The sequence below is a fragment of the Accipiter gentilis genome, chromosome 9, assembly GCF_929443795.1.
Source record: "Accipiter gentilis chromosome 9, bAccGen1.1, whole genome shotgun sequence".
Classification (NCBI taxonomy): Eukaryota; Metazoa; Chordata; class Aves; order Accipitriformes; family Accipitridae; genus Astur; species Astur gentilis.
Window position 1 is genome coordinate 1763670 of NC_064888.1, and position 23876 is coordinate 1787545.

Here is a 23876-nt window from a genome sequence, read left to right on the forward strand (position 1 = left end):
CACGTTTCGGGCCGAAATCCTCGGGTTTAGGGTCCAAACCCGCCTTTGATGACCCCCAGCCTTTCCTCGGGGCCCACAGCTCCACTCCCAGGCTCTCAGCCCTAAAGGTGGAGTTCGTTGCCTGGCAACCTCCACCCAGCAGTCCCTGGGGAGGCAGTGGGCCCAGGACAGCCAATCGCATTTGAGGAGGCGGGGGCAAGGCATGTGATCGATGGGTAACCCACCAGTCAAGGTTCGAGGCCTGCAGGAAAGGTGGCAAGAGGGGAAAAAGCTGGGCCCCCTGCCGGGAGTGTGCTGGTTGGAGGCGGGGCATGCCAGCTCCACCAATCACAGCTGGCAAGAGCAAAGCACCGGTGCCTGATAAGCCGCCTGACCCATCACTGGATGGGAGGAGCAATCTGCTGCAGCCAATCGGAGGAAACATTGCCTCAGGGGAGGGCGGGCAGCACACCGCAGCAGGCGGCCAATCCCAGAGAGCATCACCTCAGGCGCACCTGGGCAGCCTGACCCCTGGGGCCAGTCCGAGGCAGCCCTCAGGGAAGGGCGGGCCCCAAACCAGGGCACAGTGACAGCCGAGGGGACCGATCCGAGGCAGCACCGCCTCAAGGGAGGAGACTGGCAGCCCTCCCCACCTGTGCTGACCCATGTGAGAAGAAGGTGGGCTACGCCGGCGACCAGGCCTGGTGCTGGGGCCAGGAGCTTCCTTTGGGCACCTGCAGTGCCGAGGGCTCCGGCAGTCCTGGGAGCTGAGTGTGCCAGGCGCGGGGCAAGCGGCTGAGCTGGGCGTTCTCCAAGGGCAGGCATTTGTACGAGGGGGGCTCGGAGGGAACCCGTCTTGCCCTACCGCTGCTTCTTGTGCTTCGTGAGGTCGAAGCACTTGTGCAAGGCTCCAGGAGGAGTTAATTTGGTGCCCGTCTTTGCCTATTGCAGGTGGGTGGTCTGCAGCGGGCAGGGAATGGGACAGGACTGCTCGCAGGAATGCCGTGAGAGGGGAGGTTCGTCACTCAGGGAGACGAGGATGAAGGGTGGGCATCGAGGGTTGTGGTGTTTCTCTTCCCAAGTCACCATTACGCGTGAGGAAGCTCCGCTTCCCTGGCAACGGCCAAACATCTGCCTGCCCTTGGGAAGCCCCAGGGAGCTCCCTTCGGGAGTCTCTGTGGCGCAATCGGTTAGCGCGTTCGGCTGTTAACCGAAAGGTTGGTGGTTCGAGCCCACCCAGGGACGCCTCGCCTAGGCCACAGTGTTCTAGCCTTGTTTAAGGTCCCTTCCAACCCAAAGCATCCTATGGCTCTAGAAGAAAACCCAGGCTCTTCAGTCCCCTCAGCAAAGGCAGAGGAAGGAAGGAAAACTGATAGCACCAGTTCCTTATTCTGCTTTGCCTGCCCAAGCTTGGGGAGCAGGGCTTAGCTCCCACCTGGGCTCAACCCGCCACATAATTTGCCTTAGTTCTACGTTCACTAAAGACACTAACAGTAGCGTGCTCCAAAAACATTTCTCCTTCTTCTTGATGGTCATAAGACTCATTTCTTTACTCTTTATTTTAATGTTCTGCCTTTCACCTGACTTGATCCCCATCCACTGCTGCTTGTTCTTCTCCAGACTCCTGCCTTCAGGCACAAGGGCCTGGGACACCCCACCAGTAGCAGTCCCCTGCCAAAGGAAAAGTCTTCTCTTTTGAGAGAGAAAAGAAGTCCCGGTCTTCCCAGGGACAGAGCTGGGAAGGGCTGTCTGGAGCAAGTCTTTGCTAAAACTGTTTGAGGACCATGAGCAAATTCCAGTGATGGAAAATCCTGCATTTCTGGGCCTGGGGGGGTCCCCAGGGTGCTGCTGCGTCCCCAGCACATGTCCCCATGTCACCGGAGCCCTCTGTGAGGTCACAATGGTTGGGCTCTACGTCTTCCTCCTGGGGCTGGTGCTGCCCCAGTTTCTCATGGCTTTTGCCTGGAGGAGCAGCGTGTCGATCCGTGGGATCCTGCTGCCCATCCGGAGGATGAGAGCGCTCAGAGGTGAGGGGCTGGTGGGAGGCTGGGCTCTGATACATGCTGGAGGCAGTGTCCGTCCCAGCCGGGTGCTGGGGGCTGCGTCCCATCACCTCTCATCCTGCTGCCAGGCACGTGCCAGAGGGTCCTGGCTCCGTCCTCTCCCTGCCCTCCGTGAGGCAGCTGGGGACCGCTCAGAGGTGACTTGGGCTGGCCGGCTCTTGTCAGGGCTGCCCAGCCCCAGCCCTGCCGGGCTCTCCTTGCAGAGCCCATGTCCATCCCCTGGCCAGCTCAGGGCCCCTGTGCTGGACTCGCCCCAGCGCATTGCTGCCGTTCTGTCACTGAGGAGCCCAGGATGGGCCCAGTCCCCCAGGGTGGTCTTCCCACTGCTGCGGTGAGGGGAAGACTCCCTCTCCTCATGCCACTGACTTCCCTCTTGCCAGTACAGCCCAGCACAGGCTGATGGTGCTGGGGCGGTCTGGGAAGATCCTCACCCCTCCCTGGTGCGAAGCCCTGCAGCCAGCAAAGCCATTTCTTTCTTTTCTTGCAGCTCTCTGCCCATGCGTGCGTTCCCAGTCCAGACCTGCGCGTTCTGAGGACAGAGGCGGGGGGACGGGGACTGTCCCTGCGGCCGTCACTACCTTTGTGGCCGTCGGGACTTCTCTGCTAAAGCGACTGCAAGACCATGAGGTAAGGTGGGGGTTGAGGGCTCCCCGCCATGCCCCTGGCTTCCCCGGGTGCCGTGGCAGAGGGGCGTCTCACCTGACAGCACCTCTGCCCTCCTGCAGGCACTTTGTCCCCAGGCGTCGATCCTGCTGCTCAAGCTGGACTAATGCCATTGCTCCCCACTCCTTTCCCCGGGAGCTCCCAGTGCTGGGGCTCCTGCCCCGTGCGAGGAGCAACACTGGGCCCCAAGGCGCAGGGTGCTCACGGCTTCCCCTCCTCGGGGCGTGGTCTCGTTCCCATGCCTTCCCCTTTGTCACCGTCCATTTGGATCTCTCAAATGGACAGGACAACATACGCTGTGATTTTGACCTTATTTCATGAGCTCAGTAAGAAATACAATAGAAAAACATGACAGGGGCTCAATTCCCTTCTCCCAGACTCGTCTATCACGTGAATTCACTCCTTCACCAGTCAAGTCGTAAGGTTTCATAACTTATAATCTGTAACTCTTAATATCGTGCCCCTATGAGCAAAAAACCCAGAATTTTTTTTGCTATGAACCTATGAGCCAACGGAGAGCTTTTTGAGTAAGCTGATGTTTTATACCGTCCAGCTTGGAGGCTGGGTCTCTACCATTTCCTTACATTAGTGGATTCTGAGGAAGCTGCCAGACAAAAGGCAATGGCTGCCGGAGACAGCCATCCGCAGCTGGTAATGGCTGCATCATGGCCCTTTAGCTCTCTCTGGCCACCCGTCCTGCCTACACGGTGCTCTCGCTTTGACCTAATGGTGCTGCTCCTAGCATACACCAGGCCTTAGCAGGAGCTGGGTTAGCCAAAATCTAGGCAGGGCTTGAGTGAACAGTCACACCCTTCCTTGTCCGGCACTTTCCCCCTGACCTCCGCCGTCCCCCGTTTTCGGGAGTGACCGCCCAGGCTCCCACGTGGCCTTCTGGCCCGGTGGAGTCGATCTCCCTCTCTGACTGTCTGCTAGTGTCAGAGGCGCCACGGAAGAGCCTGCTGTTCCCCGTGGCTGTCCTGACCCATGCCTGCAAGTCGTCCCTCGTGCCTGTGTCACGCAGATGATTTGGAGGGCAGCAGGTCTCTGTCGTGGCTCCCTGGGAACAAGGGCAAAGCAAGTCCCATCACTCCTCTTTGTGGTCTGTCCCCAGGGTGACCGAGTGGAGACGTACCGGGAGCTGGAGAGCGTCCTGTGGGGAGGTGACGGCTGTTTGACGAGTGGCGTTGTGAACCGCCTGATAGCAGAGGCGTTGAGTGACATGCGAGCAGCTCAGGTGAGCTTGTTCTCTTTCAAGGCCACCCAAGCAGCCTGCCTCTGCCCCTGGTTTTGGGGGAAATACAGAGTGGCGCAGAGATGTTCCTCGGTTGTTCAGACCCAGCAGAGGTCCTAAGGGAGAGGCTCTGGGGGCTCGTCATGGCAGGGAATTTGGAGAGGGGAGTGTTGTGTTAAAGGGTAAAGACTTTAGGCAGAAAATACCCCCCCTTGCGTTCCAGCTTGTCCTTAGATGTCAGAGGGGCTGGGGGCGGCTAGGCTTAGGTTCTGGGTGATGCCCAATTCAGCACCGTAAGTCCGGTCGCGTTCAGTATGTTGAACCATCACGATTACGGTCGCAGAAATAGCGCACTGTACTTTCAGTTTAGTCGCGTTCAAGGAACTATCACAGCCAGACTTAAGGAGCTTGGTTGCGTTCAATGAACTATCATGGCTAGATTTTAACGAATAGTACAGTTTATTACAGCAACAGGAGTACGGGTTCTTTTGGATTGCCGATGATAAATACACTGTCTGCAAGGCACGTGCAAATAATAATACAGTTGACTACAAGCGCATTGAAGTCTGGAAGAAAAAGAGCTCTAAAGAATTCTAAGTTTCCCGGGAAAGCACTCGCTACAGCCGAGTGTTCGAATCTCACCCAAGAGGTGTCCCTCTGGGGGGAAGAGAGGTTCAGCCTGTCAGCTGACCCCAGAAGGCAGTGATGTCCTCCCAACTTGTCCACGACAGTATCTTCCCTAATAGTCCCCCTCTCTTTGGGCCTTTTTATACGATTTTCCTATTTAGGTGGAGCTCGAGCGACTCTAGTCATGCATGCCTTTACTTTGATTGGTATTAAGTTCTCTCGCTTTGCTTTTAAAAGGACATGCTAGAAAAAAATTCAGAGCGCAGGCTCAGTGAGGGGTGGTTGCACTCTGGAGGCGGGTAGCTTTTGGGATGGAGGTGTGTTTTGGTATTATAATGGGCAAAGTTCACCCAGAGGACGTGATTCTGCGTGTCAGTACCCCAGGACAGGGCACTTAGGAGATAAATCAGAAGTAGGGCGGTAGGTCGACAGAACCCCCATGATTTTACCTCCTTGCTTCCGTGGATTCAATGCAGGGACCTACCGTTCCTATCGTTCCAGTTCCCTATCCCTGCGATAATATCACAGAGACTGGCCGTGGCGTCTCCGCTCCGCTCCACCCTCCGTGTTACTTCTCTTAGGGTCAGCACACCAAACCCCCTTGGTGTTGCTAACATCTAAGGTTGCAGGTTACGTTGCACAGAGAATTACTAGGGAACCAATTCCTCGCGTGTCCACTGCATTCCACCCTGGAGGTTTTGCCTTCCCTCAAGGGGGCGCGGGGAACATAGTGATGAGTCACTTCTAGCAATCACTCCACAGGGAGGCAGGGAACTGTGCAGAGAAGCAGACTCGGGGCTGTTTCTAACTGAGCGACAGCTGGGTTCAAGCTCAACACTGTTTGTCCTGCTCTGAGGAAGAGCTGTGGCAACCCACCAGCCCCACGGAGAGGTCCCAGGGGGGCCCTGAGCCTGCGGCAGTTTGTTCCTGGCACCTGCACGGAGAGGGAGGGGGGGCAGCAGCACAGGGCTGTTCTGGGGAAAAGCCTCCCTCATCTCGCCAGGGAACTGCTCGCCTATCCCAGGGTACGAGAGGCAGCAGCCGCTCGGCCCCGAGCGCAGCTGTCCCGAGGGGTCTTGCAGAGGAGATGGGGTCATTCAGCCTGCCCTAGTGCCTCAGCCTTTTTCTCCGGAGTGTTTAACCTGTGGCGCTTTTGCAGGGTGTGACAGGTGACGTGAAGATGGCCGCTAGTGACGTCCTGGTAGCTCTGGCCCGCTCCCACTTCCACTTTGTCATGTCCGAGCTCCAGAGCCACCTGAAGGCCATGAGGAAGGTCCCTGATGAGATTGTGCTCCTCACCTTGGGCAAAATGGCCCGCAGATATGGTATGGCACCCTGGGCCTTGGGTAGAGATCTGTGATAACAAGGAGAAGGGATCCTCGCCCTCCCTAAATGCCCTGTGTTGAACTGGGGGGCTACGGAGTTGCCGTGCCTCCTTGTTCCGTGCCAGGGCCAGTCGGCAGCTCTGCCTTATCAGCCCGATGCCAGTTCCCAAAGGGTGGGAACCTGTTGGAGACAAACCCGCGGGGTCTTGGCCCTGCACCGTCCTCCCCATTTCCCCAGAGGGCTTCCCCCCTGGGGAAGGCAGCCCGTCCCACGCCCTCCGGCACGTCCTGCGTGGCCCAGCAGCCCCAGCCCTGGCAGGGATGGCCCCCAGTCTCCCGTGTCTCTCACCGACCCTCTCGGTCCCTCTGTCCCTGCCTCCTCTGCAGCCCTGCGGTGCATCCCCTTTGTGGGAATGACGCTGCTCGCCCTGCGCACCGTGCTGACCCAGGTGGGGAGCGGCGAGGTCCTGCATGCCGTCTGCAGTGGTGAGTGTCGGCTCCTTGGCTGGGGTCCTAGGGGCAGGGGCGGCCTTCGATGCCTCCATGTGATCTCAGAGGGAACGTGGTGGCTGTGAGCCCGCGGCAGTCCCAAACTGCAGCGAGTGTGTAGGAGGAGCGGGGGAAGGCCAGGAGGTTTCTGTGGGCAGGACGCGGCAGCGCTGCACGGAGAAACTCCTGGGTCCCTTCCCACGGTTTCTGTTCCCCCGCTTCCCTCTGGGATTAAACTCCCTGCTCTGAAAGGGCGAGTATGAGGGAAGGGAAGGGAAAAGGGAAGGGAAAGGGAAGGGAAGGGTGTGCAGTGAGAAATGCTGAAGGGGAACGGGCTGTTGAGGAGGAGAAGGTGCGATGGGAGTGAGGAGGAGAGAAACGGTGGGGCGTTTGAATCCAGGCACCTCAAGAGCACAGATTGCCCTCGGATCCAGATCTAGTCTTGGGCTGAGCCCTGCCGAGCCTGGGACTGTCCTTAAAGCAGGCTTGGGCGTGAATGCAAGGTACCGTCCCTGCTGCAGACTCTCACATGCTCCCTTTTCCTTCGTCCTGGTGCAGTCCTGGAGCAATGGTCGCAAGGAGTCGGTACATACCTCTGCAGCTGGGAGCAATGCCCCTTCCCTCGCAAGGGGGCGGCACAGTTCTGTGAAGCCATTTACCCGGTCTTCCGCTATGTGGTGGCAAATTGGCTGGACTGCAAGGAGGAAGAGGTGAGAAGTGCTGCTTTCCACGCCCGGGGCTGCAGCAGGGATGTCCGTGGCGCTGGGTCCGTCTGTGCCCAGTGGGGTGCGAGCAGAGGGCCGAGGGGAGGGGGGCTTCCCGACGGGAAGCAGCCGAGCCTTGGGGCCTTTCTGCAGGGAGGGCTGGGGTAGCAGGGTGGGGTGGGGAAGTGCTCTCTCTCCTCTGGAGCGAGCCCTTCTTCTGCAGGGCAGAAGGGAAAGGGAAACCCCTCCCAGTGGGAAGGGCAGACCGGTGTCCAGGGGGTGCTGAGCACTAGGCAGACCTTCAGCCCTCCAAGCGGAGCCTCTCCCTTCCCTCTTCAGGACAAGCAGGCTGTCCTCGGGGCAGTGGCTGCCATGCTGGGGGTCCTTCTGCATGAGGAGCAGCACCGAGAGCATACCTGGGAGCAGCTCCTCTGGCTCCTGCAGCAATACCAGGAGGTCCGAGACACCTCCCGGCTCACCAAGGTGAGATGTTGCGCAGGGCCCGGCGTGCGTGGCTGCTGGGTGGGTCTGTGCGAGTGCTAAGAGGCAGTGGGGAGCTGTGGGGTGCCAGGAGGAGGTGGGAAGCCCTCAGAGAAGGAACAGGAAGAGCAGAGGAGGCGAGGGGTTTTCTGGGCTCTTTGGGCAGAAAGGGAGAAACCGGGGGCAGGGCGGGAGGGAGGCAAGAGTCCCTGGGGCTCACCTGCTCAGGAAGGGAGGCATTGCCAGCTCCCTGGGGCTCTGCGTGCAGGAAGAGCTTTGCCCGAATGCCCAGGGCCATGTCCAGTCCCATGCGGCGACTGGCGAGGTCTGATGAGTGGGAAACTGAGTTGTCGAGCCCGGGCTCCGTTCCGAGGAAAGAGACCCTCTTGATGCTGCTCTGCTCATCGGGCTTTTCCCTGGGAGCTGATGTGAGGGGCTCCCCTTATCCCAGGTGTGCTGGGTTTCTCCCTTCCCAAGTGCCTTTAGGTGGCTTTAGCCTCCTCTTCCCCCCCGTTCTCTTGTAGAGCCTCAGCTATGTCCTGGAGATACTGGAGGGAGTTCAGACCCCAATGCCGCAGGGCACGGCTCTTGCCATCAGCACCGCTGTGCACCGCCAGGTAAGGGGAGCCCTGCACCCTGCCGCAAGCCTGAGGCCTGCACCCGTGATTGCCACGGAGGGGAGAGACCTGCCGGCTGGCAGGGCAGAGCAGGGCGTTCCTCCACTGGGACCTTCCTGCAGGCCTGGAGCACGCCAGGACTTCGATCCGGGTGCCATCTTAAGGCTGCAGGAGGCCTGATCCTGGCTGTTTCGAACGGGCCTGAGGGGCAGCCCGGTTGCCACAGCCATTTCCCTCTCGGCCAAGTCGCAGGAGGACTCTGGAGCGCCAGCACCCTGAGGGCAGCCTTTCAGCGCTGCTCAGCCTCAGCTCCTGGGCAGCCTGGGCTGCCGCAAACCTCTGTGTGTGCCCGGGGCCACCGTGGGGTGGGCTGGGTTTCAGCTGTGGGTCCCATGCCCAGAGTGCCCAGGGAGAGGAGAACGGAGAGCGCCGTTTCTTTTCAGTCCCTCTCGGCACTGACGCCACTTTCTCTAAAATGGACCTTGTTCCCGCAGCTCTCTGACGTGACCGAGGAGCCTGGCCCGGCCCAGAAGGCAGTGCTGTCCCGCTGCATCATGCTGCAGGGTAAGGAGAGGAGACTGGGCGATGGCCCGCCGTGCCGTGGCAGCTCTCTCCCTGTCCTTGGCTGTTGGGGACAGCTGCCTGCTGATGCAGAATGCGATTTCTTCCCCGCAGCACGAATGCGCCCCGAGGAGACAGGCGTGTTTCTGCACTCCCAGCTGAGCGGTGGGAGTGAGGCCGGTCGCGTGGCAGCCCTGGGCCTGCTGGGAGTGCTGGCCCGCGCTGACGGTCAGTGCCACAGACCAGGGACGCAAGGCAGGGGTTGGGGCTGCTGGGCTGACAGCAGGAATGGGCCGAAAGTGGTGCACCTGCACCCAAAGGGAGCTGCGAAGAGCGGGTCCCCAGCCGAGCTGATGGCCCTGCAACAGGGCTGTCCCCCGGCAGTTAGAAATGCCGGCACACCAGGGACGACGCTCCAAGCTCTGTAACACGGGCAGGCTGGTGGGCGGGCAGGTGGGCTGCTTTGCACAGGAGCTGCTCGTACCCGTGCTGTTTCTCTTGTTCTCTGTGTTGCCGTAGGCTTCGGTCCCTGTAAAATAGCCGTGCCTCTGGAAGCGGGGTTGCTCCGGCTACGCCGCTGCCTCCCGTGCAGCCAGTCAGGCCCCGCTCTTCTGTCCCATTGGAAGCTTCAGGGGATCCCTTCTGCCACTGGGGCTCTGCCTCAATGCACACCTCTCCGTATCTCTTCCAGCACCTGCGGCGAGAGAGAAGCTGCCCCAGCTGGTGGAGGCCATGCGCCCCTTGTGCAGTGACCCCAGTGCCCAGGTGAACTGGTTTGGGAAGGGAGGGTGCCGCCAGGGGAGGCAGAGAAACCCTTTCCCTTGGGACAGAGCCAGGGGGCCTGGGGAAGTGCTGGCGCGTTGCCCAGGTGGTGGCTGATGGCTCGTCCCTGGGGAGAGCTGGCCGGGCAGAGCGGGGAGGTCTCTGCGCTCTGTGGGGCAAATGCCCGTCCAGCCTGGTGCTGAAGCCCAGCCCTGACACCAGGAGCGAAAGCTTCTGCCGTGGCCTTGCCACCTCTCTGCGAGCCACAAAGGCGCAAACCCTTTGGGTTTTGAACAGGAGGGTCATAACCACACTCTCCCCTGGCAGGTGCGGAGGGCAGTTCTGGAGTTCAGCAGGGAGCTGCTCAGCTCCGGATCCCAGAGCTGCTGGCCATGGGATGTGGTGGGGCACATCTTCAGCGAGTTCAGCCGGACCTCGGGCAGACTGGTAAGGGCGGAGCAGGACACCCAGGGCTGGTTTTTTTGACCAGCGCCTGGACCGTGCTGAGAGCTCCTGCCGGCGGCCTTGGCCTTGGCGAGCTCCATGCTGCAGAGCCATCGGCACTGGCGCTGCCGTCAGAGCCGCTTCCGAATGGCCGTTCCTCGTGGGCGTCTGTGCCGATGTTGGTGGAGATGTCGGTGGATGATGTGGGTTTACACCTCGGCATGCCACCCGGCACTGTGGTGCCGAGCTGCGCCCACAGGCGCCTTCGGCAAAGCCGCCTTGCAAAGGGAGGGTCTTGTAGGGGCAGGACATCTTCCATCCTTAAATGCTGCTGGACGGTGAGCAAAACACAGCCAGTGCAGACAGGTGGGCCTGGCTAGAGGAGCTTTCTGTGGTGTTCTCGTGCTCTGGCCCTCCAAAGCACAGCCGGCCCATCCAGTAACAGTCTGGGGGCCCACATCCCTTCTGGCAAGGGGACGGGCCGTTTGGCACTCCCTGCGGTGAGCATTTCCCAGCATTCAGCTGGGTGCCCAGGAGGTGAAAGCTGGGGATGGCCGAGCCTCCCGCTGACTCGCCGAGGACGTTCCCTCTGGCCGCACCTTCCCTGTAGCTGGGAGATCCATGTGCGTCGCTCTGAGGCTCGGGGAGGCTCTGCTTTGGGAGCAGGGCAAAGGAAAGGGCTTCCGGGTGCTCCTCCACATCCGTCGTCGGGCTGCGTGTGCTGCCTCCAGGGCTGGCACTGAGCACAGCCTTGCTGAAGGGCACATTCCTCAGGTCTGCTTTGGTGGCACGACAGCAGCATTTGGGCCCCAGGGGACCGAGCAGACAAGCAGCGGCACTGTCTGCTCCCAGGCTTCCCAGTCCTTCCCAGGGTCTGGGACCCGGTCCTCGAGCTGGGTCCGTCTGGCCGTCGGGAGGGAGGCAGGCACAGGAGCAAGAGGAGCACTGGTGAGGCGTGCCTGAGCCTCATCAGTTGGGAGCTGAGGGTAACTGGGGGTTTGCCAACTCTGTCTTACAGGTGGCAGGAGGCCTTTTTGCCTGGGAAAACCCAGAGGATGGAGCAATTCGAGCCCTGTGCCTGGACATCGTGGGCTCACTGGACGTCACTCTGAGAGGGATGACCAAAGTAAGTTGCCCTCTGTCCTGCTGCTGTGGCCACTTCTTGCCTTCAGGACATTTTTCCGTGTGCTCCCCCATGCCCTGAACCTGTCCCCTCCTGCGCTGAAGCGCACCAGGCTCGGGGAAATGCAGACCGTCCTTTTCGTCTTCGCGCTGAGCGGAAATGCCAGTGTGGCGAATTGCCCGGTTCTTCTCTGCAGCTCCTGTGGCCGAGGCTGCTGCAGTACGTGGTGCCAGCCCAGTACAGCGGCATGCTGATCCCGCTCTCCCGCTGTCTCCGAGCCCTGGTTGAGAGACGGGAGAGAGCGGGGTGCGAGGAGGAGGAGGAGGAGGAGCCGGATGCCACGGACTCCCAGGAGCAAGGTAGGAGCCCCAGCGAGTGCTGCTGCTGGGTTTGGCCAGGGGTCAGGCCAGCCCGCGTCTCCCTGCGCCCCACCAGCCCTGAGCAGGAGCCCAGGAAAAGCAAAGGGCAGAGACAGGCTCTGCTGCTGGGCACGAGGGGCTCTGCCCTGCGTGGCCCCGTGCCCGGCGCAGAGGCCTGGCTCTCCTGCTCGCAGCGCTCTCCTGGTGAGCCGGGGCTCGCTCCTGGCCGTGCTGGAGCTGCCTTCATCTCCTGCTGGGCAGCCCTGGGGAGCCCCCCAGCCAGCGCTATTGCAGCGCAGCTGCTCTCAGCCCTCCGCCCTGTGTGGGGCTATCGGAGGCGTGAGGCTCGTCGGCTCACCCAGCCTTTCTGCCTCCCCACAGCCCGGCTGCCGGCTCCCCAGGCCCTGCTGGCTCGACTGCTGGTGAGTAGCGGGGCCCTGGGGAAAGAGCTTTTCTGGCCAGGGGTGGTGGGAGATCCCGGGGTAGAGATGCTGTTGAGGCCAGCGCTGGGAGCCCCCAAGGAGGAGGCAGCATGCCCGAGCCCATCAGGGATCCCGCTCCGTTCTCAGGGCTGGCAGCACCCTGGGTGAAGCCATCGGCTGCCTGCTGCCAGCCAAGCGGCACCGAGCTCCCTCCTGGGAGAAGCTGTGGCTCTGGCGGCAGGAGTGACCCTTCTCTCCTGCCCTCCTCTAGGTGGTGGCGGCAGCTCCTTACCCGAGCCGCGAACGCGCGGTTGCTGCCTTGCAGCTGCTGCAGGCCCTCCACGGCAGGATCCACAGAGGCTTGGGGGCGGCGTGGGCGACCGAGATCCCCCTCCTGCTGCAGTACCTGGAAGGTAAAGTGCAGGTGGGAGGGAGAGGCTGGAGGGGAGGGAGGGGGGCAGGAAAACGCAGCTGCCCCGGCGCGACGGAGGGGAATTGTCCCCAGTTCCCCAGCCCTTGCTCCGCTGCCTTTCCCCTTCCAGGGAGCCGGTGCTGAGGCTGGGGGCAGCTGTCCCCTGGCATCAGTTCAGCCCAGGGGATGGGCAGGGCCGTTGATGTCCCCTCGGAGGGCAGGTCTTGGCATCACCCAAGGATGGTGTCTGGGAGAGGGACGGGACTGGTGCTCCTGGAGGGGGTGCAGCCCTCGGCTGTGGAGGACCAAGTCCCCAGGCCAGGCGAGGTTTGCCGCAGCTGTCCCCGGCAGTAGCCTGGGAGAAGGGCTGGAAATGGGCAAAAGGCAATGGGTGGTTCGGGAGAAAACGTGTGTTGGGACTGGGTGGTTGGAGTTGTTCTGGGAGCTGCAGTCGCTCCGTGGGGATCTGCTGCGGCCAGTGCGTCCTTCCCCAGATTGAGTCAATGCCTCTGACGACCGCCCCTGGGATCCCTCCTGTGTCTTTGGCCTCGCAAGGGCTTTCGCGTAGGCCCTCTCTAGCCTGATGGCCTGGGACTTTTGGGAGGTCGTACTGCAGAGGAGAGCGCCGGACTCGCCTTTGGTGTGAGCTTAAATAGCTGCGAGAGCTTTTGCTTCCTCTTGCTTCCTAGGCAGAACTGAGAGCTCCCTGGCCTCTGCAGAGTGGGAGCGCCGTGTGCTTAAGGTACAGCGTCCTTGCGGGGGGTCTCACAAATCGAGGGGGGAGAAGAGGGAGCAAAGTTGTGGGAGGAAGCTGGGGGCTGCCTGTGTAGGCACCAGGAGGTGGGGGCACCTCCTGAGCACCCTGCGCCTCCCCCGGCAGTAGGTGCCTGCCCACCCAAGAGGAGCTGCTGCCTGCACACGTGCCACGGCTGATGGCTAACGCCCTCTAACGCTGTGGCACGCGCCTTAGCACTGCCTCCTCCTCTGAGTCCGGCCTGCCGGGGGGTCTCACATGAGGCGTTAGGAGAAGAGGGAAGCTGGTGAAAAGAGGGTTGGGTGGGGTGGGGGAAGAGACTGCCGTTCCCGGCAGCTCTCCCCCGCAGCATCCCGGGACACGTGAGCGTGGAAAGGGCCCTGGCCAAGGTCAGGGGAACACTCGCTTCCTTTCCCGTTCACACCAGTTTCTGCGAGCGTCGCTGGAGCCCGTGGAGGATAAGGCCTGGACCATAGGCCTGAGCCAGGAGCTGAGCCAGCGGCTGGGCAGCTCTGCTGCCGGCTCCTGGGAGAAGGTATGTGTCCTGCCCGGCACTGGGGCTGGAGCTGGCGCTGGTGCTCTGCCCACGCAGCCAGATTTCACTGCTTTCCTTTCCCTCGTCCCCAAAAGGCGTTTCCCCTGGGCTGCCCCAGCGGCTGGCCACAGCCTGGCATCGTGGCTGGCTCTGCCTGCTCCCGGAGGTGGTGGGGTCCATCTGGGGCCAGCCCTCTCCTGACGGGTCAGGCCATGACTGCATCTCGGGCTCGGCTCCTTCTCTTTCAGCTTTTCCTGTACAAGGCTCTTGGGACAGTGCTGGCAGCTTGTCAGGACCTCAGACACGTCCAAGGGCAGGTGCTGAGGTTCCTCCGGGAGACAAACCCTGTGGAGCTGTCTGAGGCCAAGGTGAGGTGACGCTCCTGTCCTGAGCATCCCCTGGATTTTCCTGGGGGAGAGGGAGGGCTGCTGCTGGCCCAGCTCCAGACCTCCTTGCTTTTCCCCGTTGCTGCTGTTTCCTGCTTGCTGCAACGTCCTGCCTGGCCACTGTCGCTGGCCACGGCTGAATGCCTGGACTGGAACCAACTCCCCGTTTCTCCGTGGTTGCAGGGAATGATTTCTGTTGTGTCCCACGCTGCCGAGAGCCACTTCTACCTGATCTTGGACAGGGTGACTCTGTTCTCTGCCGCTTTCACCAGAGACTGGTCCTACCAGGGTTCCACAGGCTGGAAGGTAAAGGAACGAGGGGCTTGCTGGTTGGCTTTCCTTTTTTGGGCTTCTTTCCACTTCTACACCTGCAGCAGCCACCCTGTGGCAGCTGCCTTTAGATTAACTTTCTTGGAAGACCTACCCGAGACCTGTGTTTCAGAGGGGACATCCTGGCCCCTGAGGTGTCTTTGGAGAGGATGGGGTTTGGCACCTGGTGGATCAGAGCCACCCAGCTGGGGCAGCTGCAGCAATTGCTTGCTTGCTTGCTTGCTTGCTTGCTTGCTTGCTTGCAGCCACGTTGCCCTGACTTAACTTCAGCAGGAGCTGGTGACAAGGGGGTGGGCACAGTGTGACACTCTGCCCCTTCCTCAAAGCTGAGGGCTGGGAGCAGGAGCCTGGCGAGGTCTCGTTGGCTCTGCTCCCCACCTGGGGGCTGTGGGGAAGCCTTTCTGGGCAGGGCAGGGCCCTGCAGAGAGAGCAGTGCAGCCTGGCCTGGGGAGGGGAGCAGACCGGGCTCATCTGCGCCACTGACCCGCACAGGCTGCACGGCTCTGAGCAGGACCGTGACAGGCTATGTCGGGTACCTGTCCGCAGAAAGGTTCCAGACAGCTCCCCGGCCTCTCGAGTCAGTGGTATAACAGCCAGCAGCGTGTGCGATGCTGGCTGCACCTCCTCCCTCTCCGAGAGAGAGAACTCAAGCTGCGGGGTGGGAACAACTCCCAGCCCCAGCAGCACTGGCAGCTTGGGGAGCTGCTGGGGGAAACAAGGAAGCTGGCGAGGGTGCGGGGCAGGGCCTGCCGCAGGAGCCCGCCACAGGAGTCCCGGGGCTGATGTCTCAGGGCATCTCTGTCGACACAGGTACAGCGGCGGCAGAAGATGGAGAGAACCTGGACCATTCGTGCTGCTCTCATGCGCACCTACAGCGGCATCGCACTGCATGCCCCCAAGGAGCAGCTGCTCACCTGCGTGGATAAAGACATCATGGGCAACATCCTGAGGCTCTCCAGAGATAATGAGAGGGTAGGAGCACAGGGCGCGTAGGGTGGGGATGCCTGGGTGCCCCAGCTCCGGCCCCTCGGGGCTGGGGTGTACCGAGATGGGCGGTCTCTTCCTAAAGACCTCCCAAGGAGGGGTTTGTCCTCAACGTCCAGATGCAAGTTCTCCGTGGGTTCCTCCTGCCCATGCTCCTCTTCCACCTCTCAGCCCTTCAAAGAGTTCAAGGGGTGCTTTGCTCTCTTTGGCCTCAGGACTTGCAGCTCAAGCTCGCCCTGGTGCAGAGCATCGCCGAGGTCAGTTGTGCCATCCAGGCTGTGGGCGACTGCGGCAGCTTTGAGCTCTCCTCAAAGCAGGAGGCGACACGGACCCTGCTGGTGAGTGTCCGTAGCTGGAGCCGTCACACGGGGGAGTTTTGGGCTGCGCCATCAGCCTGGTTTCCCCAGAGGCACGATGGTCTCTCGGCTTCACGCGAGCTCCTGGAGCTGTGTCTGGAGCCGGTGGGGCCCTTGGGTGCTGGTACTGGGTGGCTGTGGCTGAGGAGCAGGGTCCCTCCTGCAGTGCCTTTGGGGTTCCGTGGGGGAGATGGGGCAGCGTCTGCCCAGGCCTGGCAGCAGAGCCTGTCCCCGGGGCGGCGGGAGGGCTGTCCCGTGTCCCTGCCCGCTGCCAACTCTGCACTTGTCTCTGGGACTTGCAGGACTGGATAGAGAGGGAGCCCTGGGACTCCCTGGTGTATGGAGTGTTTCATGCCCTGGAGGAGTTGAGGTGAGGTCTGTTCCCCAGGCTCTGGGCACTCCCAGTGTGCCCCAGCCCAGCTTGAGCATGGGGCCAGGAGCTGCTGGGGCTGTGGAGTGGGGAGGGTGTTCCCCATTCCAGGTGTCTCCCAGAAGAAGGGAGCCCCAGGGGTTCCTTAACCTGGTGGGTGGAGGGGTTGCCTGCTGCCTGGGCGGAGGTAGGAATTGCTGGAGCTGAAGGCAGTGCTCGCTGGCGTGGGCTGGGGGTGTTGGATTTGGGGCCCTCGATTAGGAGGGACCCAGTTGTGGTTTAAGCCACCCTGGAGAGGGTTAGTAAATCCCCTTTCTGTTTTGTCTCCCTTTTTCCTCTGGCCAGCAAGCTGAGGCCACCTCTGAGTGGGAAGGAAAATCGCAACCTGCTGGCAGTGTGCTGCCAGAGTGTTCTGTCCCATCCTTCCGAGGAGCAGATGAAAAAGGGAAGGAAGAGTGTGAGGGCAGCTGTGAACATGGAGGTACCCAGCGGCCAGTGCCTGCCCATCTGTGGGTCAGGATCCCACCTCAGCATGCCCTGGCAGCCCCCATGATGCATAGCCTCAGCTCTCCTTTGCTGCTTTTAGCTTCTGCACAGGAGAGGCATGGAAGATCTGGGCCACCTCATAGAAACCCTTCTGGAGGCTGAGGCGACCTCTGCCTGCTTTCGCAACGTGGTCCACGTGAGTAGCCACGGGGCAACAGGGAAAGCCTTGCCAGGGCAGAGAATCGAGACCTTGGTGGGTGATAGGAGGTGGATACCTTTCCTCCAGACAAATGGGGCTTTGGCTCCTTGCTCTGGGGCTGTGCATCTGGCCGGGGCCGGGGGTCAGGAGCGCCCGGCCACTGCAGCCTCAGGACAGGCAGCAAAGTGGGCCCTGGTGGAGGGAAAGCCAAGAGCCAGCCCTGAGCTGGGCGAGAGCAGCCCTGGGGGGAAGGCCGGAGCAGGGAGACGCCAGCGGGGAAGCAAGACCTGACGCAGGGCAGAGGCGGCTGCAGAGCGCGAGGCGGTGAAGGCTGCAGGGCCGGTTCTTGGTGGGGCGGGGGATGCGCCAGGAAGGGACCAGAGAAGAAGGGAGAGGGATCTTGGGGAGAGAAAGATTCCTGTTGCGAGCGAGATGCCCCCTGCCCCAGGTCCTGAAGGGCTGGCTCACCTCGGCCAAAGAATGGGAGCGGGAGAGAGCCCTGCGGGTTTGCACCCACGTGCTGGCCGCTTGCAAGGAGCGATGTGAGCTCACGGTGAGTAGGGACCCTCCGCGTGCCCTTGTGCCCCATTCCCACCATTCGTGGCCCTGGAAAGGAGCCCTGCCCGGCTGGGTGCTGGCTTTCGGGGCCCCTGGGATTACGGGGCAGCCCTTCTGCCTGCCCTTCTGCCTGGTCGCTGCCCAGGGAGCAGGCTGGGCAGTAGAGGCGAGCGGGCGCTGGGGCTGCCTGCAACCTTTTTCCTGCTGCTGTCCCCTGCAGAGAGGATGTCCCTACAAGCAGTTCGGCTCCCTGGTGGGACTGCTGGGGTCTCTGACCAGCGACTGCCTGGCCACATGCCGCCAGAGGGCATGGGTCTGCCTTGGCTACCTTCTCCAAATGCAAGGTGAGGAGAGCAGGCGCTTCCCAGCCTTGCTCAGCCCGATCCTCCCTCCCTCCCTTCCTGGCCTGGTGCCACCGCGGGCCCGTGGAGGGAAGGGGGAGGCAACGTGCTCGGCTGGTTTTGTGCCCCCACCCTGTTAGCCCTCTGCCCCCCTGCCCATCTCAGGAAGGATCCCTGAGAGAGTGTTGCTGAGTCCCACCTCCCCGGGGCGTGCGTGAGGTTGGGTGGTCAGGGCAGTCTCCCAAGTCATCCCTGGCAGGGAAGAAATCTCCTGTGGAGCACAAGAGAGAAAACCAATTTGCTGCCCAGAGCAAACTGGGCGGGGAGGAGGGATCTGAGCTGCAGGCCCAGAGCGTGCTGCAAAGGGTTGTGTTTGCACCCTTTCCTCTTCAGGCAGCAGGGTCTGCCTGTGCTGAGGAAGTCACAGGGAGGTTTCCTGCCTCCCAGAGATGATGGTGGCCTGTGTGGGAATAGGGGACGCAGCTGCTAGGAGCAGAGGCTGCTGAAACCCTGAAGCCCCAGCAAATGGTTTAAGGAGGAAGAGGGCTCTTTCCAGCCCGGGATTTGTCAGCCATTTATCGGGCTCAGGAAATCCCGCTGCCCCAAGTTCAGGAGGGCCCTGGCTTTCCCTGTGGCCTTCCCTGCCACCACGGGGGTTCTCCTTTACTGGTATCTGGGGCCAGAGGTTGGCTTTCTGTAGACGTGACTCCTGTCCTGCTGTTTGTTCCAGCCAAGAGCATGAAGGTGCCGCAGGCAGATGAGATCCGGTGCCTTTGTGAGGAGCTGAACAGCCCAGACACCGAGACTTTCGCGGAGACCTGCACCCAAATACGAAAGGTAACTGGCCCCGAAACAGTGGGGTGGGGGCCCAGCTCCTGGGCTCCTGCACGTCTCCCTGCTCCCGTCCAGAGTCTCTGTCTCCAGAGCGGGCTGTCCAGGACAGCTGTTGTCAGCAAGCAGCAGGAGGCTTTGAGGCAAGACCGTCCTTTAGGCACGCTGGAGCAGACACCATGATGTGTGCGTTTGCACACGCGTGTGTGTGCGTGAGTGCTCTTGTCAGAATACCAATTTGGTATATAAGCAAACAACAAGGGGGTAGGCACTTCCAAATCGGTTAGCTGCACCAGATGTAAACAGCACTGTAGGCACAGCAGGAGGGTCAAGAGCCTGCTCAACTCCGTGACTGCTCAACTAACAGTCCCGTCGAGTTGCCTTTCCTTTCCGAATCGCTGGGGCAGAGCTGTGATGCGGGCTCTCCTGTTCCTGACTTCTCTCCAGGCCGTTTGCAGATGCATCCCTGCAGCACAGGCTGTGGACTTTCTGACCGCCATCCTGGACAGCTTGCGGCCTGTCAAGCCCCCACGTGCAAGAGCAGTGAGAAAGTGGGCATTCATCTTCCTGGTGGAATGCAGAAAGGAGATAGTCCAGGAGGTAAGGGAGAGATTTTTTTCCATTAGACTTTGTCTTTTCTCCTGTTGGCTGTTGCACTACACCCTGTGCAGTTGGCACGGGCTCGAGAAATGCCGCCTGTGTGCCGAGCCTACTCAGGGGCTACTGAGGGTCCGAGTCGTGCATTAGCACCCGCTGCTGGCGCCTGCTCCAGCTGGTGACAAGGCTATGGGCACTTCTTGTCCAAAGTCTGCCATTGGTCCGGGTCCTTCCCATGAGTGAGGCACTGGGAGGCACCAGCCTTGCCATTCCTCCCCTTCCTCTGGGGTCACTGTCAGTCCTCCCTGCCCTGGGACCCACCTCACCCTTCTCGTTCTTCACTGGTCCCCAATTCCATCTACTCCGAGCTTTGCTGGGCATGCTAGGTTTTCCACAGGTTGCATAGTTGTTCATTGCTCTCATTGCTTTCCCCGACTGTGGTGTTACCCAGCCTGTGAGGTGCCCTTCCTTTAGCCACTAGTTGCTGCCCATCTGTAGCCTGGGAGCCTCTGGCCTCGTGCTGTGCCTGCCCTTTCAAGGCTCCTGTTCTCCTCCGCTCACGCTCTGCTGCGCTCCACTTGGGCTCTAGGGCCACCAGTGGCTCACGCAGTGCAGGCTAACTCAGTCTCAGGAGGGTAGAGGCGAGGAAAAGCGTCCCTGGAGAACGGGGTTCCTCTGGAAGGAGACACGTGCCCTTGCAGGGGCCCTGCAAGGCATCTGCGGGGTCTCAAAGAGCGTGTTTGGTCGTGGTCTTGCATCGCTACAGACACATGGGGAGAGCTAGCCAAGCGTTGAGCGTGAAGCGGGTCCGTGTCCTCTGTGTGCACACAGGGCACGCAGCTGCTCATAGGGTTGGGCCCAGGCACATGCAGCGGCCGAGGCTGTGCGTGTGAGCGTGTGCATGCGTGTGCGTGTGTGCATGCAGGTGCACGATTGCCAAGAGCACGCTGGGCTCCAGATGTGAGCCAGGGTCAGGCAGGGTGGAAGGCGTGAGGTTTCGAGCCGGATCTGGACTCTGCGTCAAGGGAGCAGGCATCGCTCGTGTGCCGAATGACTGTGTCCGGGCCCCGCAGGAGGGGGTAAAGGAGCCCTTCTTTCTCCTCTTCTTCCATTCAGGTGCCGAAAATCCTGAACACCCTGTACAGCTACATGCAGCAGAGCACCCACAGGCCCTTCCTGCTCCGTGCAGTGTTTCTCCTCGCCCGCTTTCACCAGGAGCCTGTAATCAGCAGTCTCCTCCAGAAGAGTCTGCTCATGGACAGGTATGGGCACGACCCACCTCCCCACTGTAGTCAAACAGGGACCCTGCAGCTTCCTTGCCCTGGGGGGGTCCGGTTGAGAAGCAGGTCTTTTTTTTCTGCCCGAGCAGTCTGGAGTGTTGCAAGACTGCGTGCTTGTGGCTCTGCTGTGAGTAGGGCGTCGTAAGCCCCATTGCAGGTGAGGAGGTTTGAGGGCACCGCAGGACCGCAAGGATACGGGCTCAGGGGTGAACGTCTCTTCCCTTGCAGTGACACGGTGGAGCTGTGGAGGAGCCTGGGGAGAAGCATCCTTGGGATTCGGATCCTGAGGGGCTTAGTGGAGAAACTAAACAGAGCAGGAAGCGACCGCCTGGGGACGGACTCCTCCACTTGTGAGCGGCACAACCGTCAGACTGCTCTGGAGACTCTGACGGTACGTTCAACGGCAGACACATGTCTGCAGCTTGGCATCTGCTTGCTAACTCACGCTTGGGCGCGAGGGAGTCAGGTGCCCTTTGGGGGTGCCTGTGGAGATTCGCAGGGCGCTGTGCTGGGCCAGCCTCAAGGAGTGTGGGGAGCCAGGCCAGTTTGGTACTCCTGAGCCACAAGGCTGTCACAGAAGTGACAAGTGCGGACAGTGACCCCCCACCCCGGGCAGGCGGGGGAACCAGGCTGGTGGGAAAAGGCCTTCCCTGAACAGGTGGTTCTTGGTCACGTTTCTCTGCAGATCACCCGTGCCATCTCCGAGGTGGTGCTTGCCCTGAGGAGCACGGAGGAGCTCAGGCAACTGCTTCCCCACCTCCTTCCCAGCCTCCTCAGGTGGGCCAGTGAAATGCTGGGTGCAGAGAGGCGGCTTTTGCTCATGAGCAGCTGGAGACAACTGTTCCTCGAGTGCGCGATGCATGTGGAGAAGCCGTGCAGGTGAGGAGCCGAAGGGGCAGATGGAGGGGCTGGCTTCAGTTCCCCGTGCCAAGGCACGTGCCTTTGTGGGGCTGAGGGAGGGCTTCGCCTGCCCCACTTCCCAGATGCGGAAGGCGGTCGTCGTACTTGGTTTTACTTCTGTTCCTTCATGGAGAAACTCCAGCTCCCCCGCAGGAAGGTCTTACGCAGCTCATACTGCGGACGGCCGTCCTCTTGCCTCCTGCATACCCTTGCGTGCACAATAGCATTGCGCTCCCTCAACGGACCCCCGCTGGAGCAGTGACTCTTGCGGGCACTGGTGTCATTCTTGGCCAAAGGCTGGTGGGAAGAGGTATGAGGTGCTGGCCTCGGTTGACACCTAGCGTGGAGTCAGTCTAGAGGCGTGGGTTTTCTTCTGCTTCGGTGGGTCTGGGGCATGAAGAAAATGCCAGTGTCGTTAGCTGCAGTCTGGAAGGCTGTGAAGCATCATTCCAGGGGTATTTAGCTCTGCTGCAGATCAGTCTTCCCCTAACCTGCTGCGATTTGAGAGTTCTTGGGGTTTCTGGCGGTGGTGCTATTTGGACTTGTTTTGTTTGATTGGGTTTGCTTATTTTGCGCTTTGTTTCTTTTGCCAGGATTTTCCTTTCAGCTATAGAGTTGGTGCTGGGCAGATGCATGGTGCAGAAATGGACGCGGCTGCTCGTGAATCGGGCAGTGTGGGCTCGCCTGGAAGACCCCCTGGCTCACCCTGAGGGGGTGCGTCTCCTGACCCGGTAAGAGCACCAGGGATGCATCTGGCCAACTCCTGCAGGGCTGTGCCCAGGGAAATGGCCGCTGGACCCTGGAAGCCGTCGGGAGCTGAAGAATAGCGTCTGCGTCGGCGCAAGCGAATTTTGGAGGCCCGGCCTGTGGCCTTCCTGGGTAACTGTGTGTCCCTCGCTTGTGACCCCTGCACAGCATCCTGCTGCACGCTGGGCTCGTCTCCCCCTGTCTGGTGAAGAACCTCTTGCCGTGGCTGGATTCCTGCTCAGTTAAACTGCGGGTGACAGCTACAGCTTGCTTTGCTGAGGTAAGGCAGGAGATGGGGAAGGAAGGGGTGAGAGGGCTTTTACTGAGATACTGCTGCTCGGGATGTCTTTTTCTGTGGGAAGATCCCTGGCGAACGGGTCCCTGGAGCGGGGTGGCCAGGGGAGCACGTGGCCGGGACCAGGTCCCCACGGCACTGCCTGTGGTGTTGTTCCAGATCTCTCGGGACCGCAGGACGACAGGGACCTCCAAGTGAGGCAGGCACTTAGAGGAATCCCTCCGCAATACCTGGCCCCAGCCAGCACCACGGAGTTAATTAAAGCTCATCAAAAGACACCGAAAGGGGAGCGTATCTGTTCTTTCCCTAATCGCAGCCCGGCGGTCGGTGAGACAACGTGTGGGTGACACCGAGGCTGGGGGCTGCCAGCTGCGGGGCCCCTCTCAGATCTTCCCGGGCTGGGGACAATGGAGTCATGCCGGGACAGACCCCAGAGCAGGGGTCTCCCCGGGGGGTCCTGGGGCCTTGCCGTGCCCTCCCACTGCCCATGGGGATCCCCTCGCCACCCCTCCCACCGCGGCATGACCACCTCCAGCACCAGCCCGCGCTGGTGCAGGGAACGGCCCAGGAGAGCCCCGACCGTATCGCCACAGCAGGCTTCGCCCTCCCGGCGTCCCGTCACGCTGGGACCCCCCAGGGCACTGCCCAGTGACACGCTGGGGGGAGTCGGGGGCACTGGGGGGAACCGAGGGGGTCACAGGAGGTTACAGGTGTGTGGGCAGGGGGCGGAAGGGGGGCACTGGGGGACGAGTGGGGAATGGCGGGGGGACCTTAAAGGGTCAGCAATGGCACAGGGGCCGAGCAGAGGGACGGAGAGTAGCATCTGGCTGGCCCATCGGACCCCTGCCCCTTAACCCAGGCAGGCCCCACTGGTGCTGTTCCTCACGCCCAGCGAGCCTCTGCACATCTGCAGGGGGCAGGGGCAGCTCCACACAGGGAGGCCACCAGCAGAGACGTGGTTTTGTCCCTTGGGCTGCTGTGCACGCTGGCCCGGCTGCGAGCCCACGTGAGCCTCAGCCCCCTGTCCCGCGGGTCCCACCACACGCGTGATCCAAACGGAACGCTCTGCAAAGTTCGCTCAAGCGAAGCACGTGCTTCCGCCTTGCCCCGTCCTTCCTAAAGGTGTTCCTTGGTACAGGTGAGGGCCTAAGCGGGAACGGAGCCCCTTTCTGGGTTGAGCAGCAGGCTGAGGGGGGCTCCTGCTGTGGCGGGGGCACCGGCAGGGGCCAAGCTGGCCAGTCTTCCTTCGTCCCGCTCTTCAGAGGTGGCGACCTCCTGCGTGCTCTGGGCTGGCACAGCCTTGCCCGTGAGCCAGAGGAAGTTTCCCTCTCCCCGAGCCCAGAGTCCTGCCCCACACACGGCACCCTGGGGCAAAGGGCAGAGGAACCAAGAGGTTCCCCTCCTTCGCAGGGTCCCCAGCGTCATCTGTAGCACCGCGCCTATCCTTTGCGGTGCCCAGAGCCTCACGTTTCGGGCCGAAATCCTCGGGTTTAGGGTCCAAACCCGCCTTTGATGACCCCCAGCCTTTCCTCGGGGCCCACAGCTCCACTCCCAGGCTCTCAGCCCTAAAGGTGGAGTTCGTTGCCTGGCAACCTCCACCCAGCAGTCCCTGGGGAGGCAGTGGGCCCAGGACAGCCAATCGCATTTGAGGAGGCGGGGGCAAGGC

At 61.5% G+C, this 23876-nt stretch overlaps 1 protein-coding gene and 1 non-coding gene across 2 annotated transcripts; both read left to right on the forward strand.

Moving 5' to 3' along the window:
- The first annotated feature begins 1150 nt into the window (after positions 1-1150).
- On the forward strand, positions 1151-1224 carry TRNAN-GUU (transfer RNA asparagine (anticodon GUU)). The gene has a single exon. It is a non-coding gene; the product is annotated as a tRNA-Asn (tRNA).
- Positions 1225-3813: 2589 nt separating this feature from the next.
- On the forward strand, positions 3814-22408 carry LOC126042871 (maestro heat-like repeat-containing protein family member 2B). Its single transcript, XM_049810604.1, has 33 exons — positions 3814-3939; positions 5723-5888; positions 6276-6374; positions 6936-7087; positions 7421-7564; positions 8086-8178; positions 8673-8742; positions 8854-8967; positions 9431-9504; positions 9829-9948; positions 10964-11071; positions 11265-11427; positions 11689-11849; positions 12121-12262; positions 12951-13003; positions 13443-13550; positions 13799-13918; positions 14120-14242; positions 15077-15238; positions 15466-15588; positions 15909-15976; positions 16322-16457; positions 16563-16658; positions 17110-17214; positions 17440-17563; positions 18291-18397; positions 18839-18991; positions 20105-20250; positions 20497-20659; positions 20954-21147; positions 21762-21899; positions 22084-22195; positions 22370-22408. The coding sequence occupies exons 1-33, from the start codon at positions 3925-3927 to the stop codon at positions 22406-22408; spliced, it is 3891 nt and encodes a 1296-aa protein (XP_049666561.1). The 5' UTR covers positions 3814-3924.
- The last annotated feature ends 1468 nt before the right edge of the window (positions 22409-23876 follow it).

What these genes read in the sequence shown, in the direction of transcription:
- LOC126042871 (XM_049810604.1), top strand. An exon ending in GCCGGACCTCGGGCAGACTG is followed by an intron (nt 9,949 to 10,963) that starts GTAAGGGCGGAG and finishes TCTGTCTTACAG; the next exon opens with GTGGCAGGAGGCCTTTTTGC. An exon ending in CTCTGAGAGGGATGACCAAA is followed by an intron (nt 11,072 to 11,264) that starts GTAAGTTGCCCT and finishes TCTTCTCTGCAG; the next exon opens with CTCCTGTGGCCGAGGCTGCT.